The sequence below is a fragment of the Aplysia californica genome, unplaced genomic scaffold (genome assembly GCF_000002075.1).
Source record: "Aplysia californica isolate F4 #8 unplaced genomic scaffold, AplCal3.0 scaffold00483, whole genome shotgun sequence".
Lineage (NCBI taxonomy): Eukaryota > Metazoa > Mollusca > Gastropoda > Aplysiida > Aplysiidae > Aplysia > Aplysia californica.
Genome location: NW_004797753.1, coordinates 261,848 through 267,305, shown reverse-complemented (window position 1 = coordinate 267,305; position 5,458 = coordinate 261,848). Strand labels below are relative to the sequence as shown.

Below are 5,458 nucleotides of genomic sequence, written 5' to 3'. Positions count from 1 at the left end.
AGGAGAGAGAGAGAGAGAGAGAGAGAGAGAGAGAGAGAGAGAGAGGAGAAGAGAAACTGTGTGTGTGAGTATTTGTGTGTACACGCATGTATATTTCTGCCAAATTCCATAAGTGATCTCACCTACGACCATGATGTTACTCTGCCACGCACATGAAGAATTATCTTCCAGATATCCACAATGTTGGCTTTTGTTCAGCTGAATCGACAAGCTGTCCACAACCTGTCATACACATGACGTAACTCTTGAAACATAGTAGACAAGCAACTTGTCTATGAAGCTAACGTCGGAGGCCTAATGGTTAGGGTCTCAGACTCGCAACCGTAAGGTCATGGGTTTGAATCCCGTCAGAGACCTGACGTTATGTCCTTGGGAAAGGCAATTAAAACGGAGTTTCCTCACTTCACCAAGGTGAGAATGGGTACCCAGCTATAGACGGTGAAATTTCTTGTCTGTCAGTTTGTTAGTGTTTGAGCGCTTAATGAGCTGCTTGCACTGTATGCTTTTCGAGAAGCTGAGAATGTTTCTCAGTGTTATCGTTTGCTGGGGCAATACTATAGTGTAAAGCGCACAGAGCTTGCGGTAGAGCGGGATTATGCGCTACACAAATGCTATTTGTTGATGCTATTATTACTGTAGAACACTATCTGTGAGTACGATAAGCAAAGTGTATTGTTTTAATGTAAAGTGTACATGTAAACAATCAGATCCGAAGTTCCATCAACTGCGTTTGTCTCTGAAGATAAAGAGAATGATCATGTAGCTGTTCTCGGGTTTAGCCTCTCCTTTCCAGCTAAATTATTGTCAATATAGTGTATTGGATGTATGTCTGCTTAGCACGACGGCCACTTCTTTTAAGAGTACTTATATGAGATCATATTGCATGACAATATGTTCCCAAATTTCTGTTTAGGTGTTTGTAGGATTTTTCATGGTTTTCGGTTATATAAGACGGACCTTGAATTTTGAGGGCCAACCTCCTAATGAAAGTTTATAGGAGTATTCCACTTATTACCAACCATTAATTAATCAACCACATACATTTGACCATAATTTAATTTTTTGACTGTTCAATATGGTTTTCTTTTGTCAGTGTGTTGCATTCAACGACGACTACAAAACTCCGGAAGAGGTGAGTAATCCTACCTGTCTAAAAGATTTCTTACGGTGTCTAGCAACTTCTTTTTATTGTGGTAATGATCTTGTGATGTTGACTTTGTGTTAATTAAAATAGAGAAATATGTTTTACTATGATTGTGCTTAAAACAAGTGATTTTAAATTAGATTTATGCCAGTGGACGTAAATGGGGGGAGGGTAAGCAGTACATGTAAATAAACGACAAAGAATTCATAAACAAAAAGAAAACAAAACCGAAAACGTGAAGCAGTAACTAAAATGTTATTAGAATTTCTACCAAAAATTGTACTCCTAATGGACTTTGCATACAGTCCTTCACTTACAATCACCGTGTTCTGATGTGTTTCAGGGAGCCAAATTTGTGTTTGAGAATCTGAAAGACCTGATAGAAAAGATGGTGAGCGTGAAGACGAACATAAGTAAGCGGGACCTTGACCTTGCCAACCATGATATGTACCGCGCCAACAGGGAGAGCATCTACGTGGGTACAGAGGACAAGCTCAAACAGCTGGATTTGGCAGTCACAAAGGGTAAAATGTTTGCTTTTTTGGCTTGATGAAAACAAATACGTTCGGCACAGCCTGGCAGTTACGAAAGGAGAAAGGTTCGGTTTTTGGCTAGATTAAACTGTCTCACGAACACTTTTGGTACAGTATAGCAGTTGCGAAAGGTAGGAGGTTTGATTTTTGCTTGATTAAAACTCTCTTATGAGAACTTTCGACATAATCTGGCAGTTGCAAAAGGTAAAGGTTTTTTGTTGTTGCTTGATTAGAAATGTCTTACGAACACTTTCGGCACAGTCTGGTCCCCACAAAAGGTGGAAGGTTTGGATTTCGGCTTGACTGAAACTGTTTTAGGAACCAATTTGGCTTCGTTTGGCGGTTACAAAACTTAAGAGGTGGTGTTCTGGCTTGATTAAAACTGTTTTACGAACACTTTCAGCACAGACTGGGCAATTTACCATCTTGAGCTTAGCTGTTTTATTGAAGACAGTTATACCACACCCGTCCTGAGTGCGAAATTTCAGATGGCAGACGAAGATACTCGATAACATAACTTCCCTACTCAAACTCACAGGTGCAGCCGTGAAGACGCTTACCATTACAGATACCGTTGTTTATGGTGTTGGTTTTGCTTGTTTTTGTTAGTGGAATGGAAAACGTTCAGTTTCTCAAGAAATATTGTCACGTCACATAAAATGAGATGCCCCTGTACGCAATTTCGATGACAGTTCCCAAACGATCCTCGTCCGATAATACACCGTTCGGGATTCGGAGCAGGATCTTCTGCATACGCACACACACGCACTCACACACACACACATACACACACACACACACACACACACACACACACACACATGCACACACACATACATACATATAAACTCAAACACACACATACATATACACACAAACATACACACACATACAGACACAAACACACGAATACAAACACAAACACAGATACACAAATACACACACACAACCACAATCAGACACACACACACACAAAGACACATAAACACACACACAAACACTCTATCCCCCCCCCTCTCTCTCTCTCTCTCTCTCTCTCTCTCTCTCTCTCTCTCTCTCTCATACATCCTTTCCTGCACACGCATATGCAACCGAAAATTAAAAACAAAGCCAAACAAAACAGCGGCTCTACTCCAGCAGAACACAACGAAAAACCCTTCTGTCCGTCCCCAGGTCAGCATGCAATGATCATAGGAACCGGCGGATCTGGCAAGGCCGCCCTGCTCGCTCGTTGGCTGACCACTCAGAAGAAGAGAGCCAGACCTGGACTTATCTATCATTTTGTCGGCTGCGCCACCGACAGTGCCGGTGGGTATTTAGCTTATATCATCAGCGATCAGAAACAATAATATAAGATACGATGGCGTACGATAATAAAGGGTAGATCCATTTTTAATAAAGAGAATGACATAATATGAGATAAAAAAAGTTGTCAAATAAAAAATGAAGAGATAAAATGTCAAACGATAAGACAATATTAGCATGTAATGAGATGAAATGTCAGCATCTCTGAAGATTTTAGATAAATAAGATTAAAAGAAAAAGAGCAAGTTGAGTAACGAATAGTAAGCTATTGTAAGGTAGAAATTTGGAAGTAAAAAAAGTAACTGAAACAAGACAAACTGGTGCTAAATAATGCAGTTAAGGTAACGTTAACAATATGCACCTTTCTTGTATTCATATCAGCCTTTAGTTTTTGTTACCTTTTCTTTCCACAGTTGTAACTACTCCATAGCCCTTCGCTCTCCACAAATAAATAAATAAATAAATAAAAATAACTAACTAACTAACCAACTAACTAACTAACTAGATAACTAGCTAGCTAACTAACTAACTGAATAAATAAATAGACAACATTGATGAATAAATAAATGAATATATAAATTAATAAAAGAATAAATACATAAATACATATAAATAAATATATATAAATAAATAATAAATAAATAAATAAATAAATACATAAATAAATAAATAAATAACATATTCCACCGCCAGCGGTACCTGAAATCGTCCGTCGTCTGACGGTGGAGCTCCAACATCTGAGCGGTGAGAAGACCAAATCTCGGAGTGAGCAGCTGAGTGAGATGGACGAAAGCTTCAGTACCTCTGCCCTTGACCTTGGTGAGCAGTGTCGCCAGCTGGACGTGCTGCTCACTAAGGTGGCTACCAAATCCAAGGTCATCCTGGCCATTGATGGGCTGGGCAAAGTGAACACCGCTTCCAGGACAGCTAAGGTGGGAACTCGGGGATTACTCATAATACGTCATATCGTAATATTATATTTTCTTTTTTTATATATAATATGCTACCTCCGAAACAGCCATCAGTGATTATGGATCGACTCTTATTTTTTTTTTCATCAGAAGCTCTGAAAAAGTAGTAGTATTATTATACTTTCTTTCGACAGGATAGTAAACGTTTCTTGTCTTCACAACTTACACTGATGACGAGGGAAACCCTAATAATCAGGGAAATGTCAGTATACAATATTAAAGAACACAATTAAAATACCATACTCGATAACATAACTTTTCCACAATGGAATCGATCTCACAACTTTTGAGGTGGAACTCAAAATTACTGAATACACCAATGAAAGCGTAATTATTAGGAAAATGCTGTGATATATTTTATAAGAAAAGGTACTTCAACTTTGTTCAAATGTTGTGAGTTCACATTAAGGCGTCAGACTCTTTTATGTTTGAATCCTGTAAATCTAAACTCACCACCGGTTTTGATACGAGACTTTTTGACAAAAATTAGAGAACTTTTACTGTCCCCTTTGATCACCCGCCACAGTATAAAATTTCGACAAGACTTTTAAGCGAATAAATTGGAGGTAGGTTTGGGGGGGGGGGGGCTGGATAATAATATAGCCTCACTAGGCACAATGTAAATATTTCGACTGGAAGAATACATGTCTCATTTTTCGGCTTTTGTTACAAAACGTTTTGGAAGCAGGTGAAACTTTGAAACAGTTTGCCTCTTTCATAGGATGATGTGAAAAGCGTTAATGTATATTTTGGCAACTTACCACGTTAAAAATGTTATTTTGATTCTCATAATTTCCTTAATTGTATACATTCTTTGACAACAGGCTCAGAACGTTATATTCTTCTTCTTTTTCTCTAAAGCCGTTGTTTTGGTTGCCTGCTTGCACCTCGAGCAACGTGACCATCATTGGGACATGCCGAGACAGCGACAAGGAGGTCATAGATGAACTGATGTCACGTGGTTTCACCAAGATCTCCTTAGAGGATTTGAACAAACAGCACAGAGAAGAACTGAGCAAGGTATGTATACTTTGGTTCCAGATGAAAGCCCTACCTGGGAGACATCGGTGACACAATTTTTATAATGGAAGTAGATGACCAACCGTCAGGTGCAAAATCCTAAATGGGTTTCTAAAAAATAATTCGAAATTCGTCCCATTTGCAGAAGATTGTTGGTTTTTTTCCAGGAAATTCTGTCTTCTGAAATAAAAGTCTACCCCCCCCCCCCCCATTGTTGAATGGAACGTGATACTCACATTATACACAGTCTTACTCCCTCTACGATACATTATTGATGATTTCCAAGACAAAGCAAATGCCCATGTGGTAAGACAAAAGGCAAAGAAAAACAAAAAAAAAGGGACACACATCAGAGTAAGGAAACAATAAAACATTTAGAATGACAACAACCCCCCCCCAAAAAAAAACAACAACAACAACACAAAAACAACAACAACCCCCAGACACAATAAAACCAGACTGATTTTTCACTGTAACGAAGCCCC

At 38.8% G+C, this 5,458-nt stretch overlaps 1 protein-coding gene across 1 annotated transcript in view; it reads left to right on the top strand.

Annotated features, from left to right (window-relative positions):
- Positions 1-5,458, top strand: part of LOC101861681 (TPR repeat-containing protein DDB_G0287407) — a gene marked incomplete at both ends in the record, with an annotated part of 31,989 nt that overhangs the window by 2,060 nt on the left and 24,471 nt on the right. Inside the window, 5 exon segments of the mRNA XM_005105640.3 lie at positions 1,094-1,132; positions 1,488-1,668; positions 2,851-2,985; positions 3,676-3,914; positions 4,815-4,973. Of these exon segments, the coding sequence (XP_005105697.2) occupies positions 1,094-1,132; positions 1,488-1,668; positions 2,851-2,985; positions 3,676-3,914; positions 4,815-4,973 (753 nt within the window).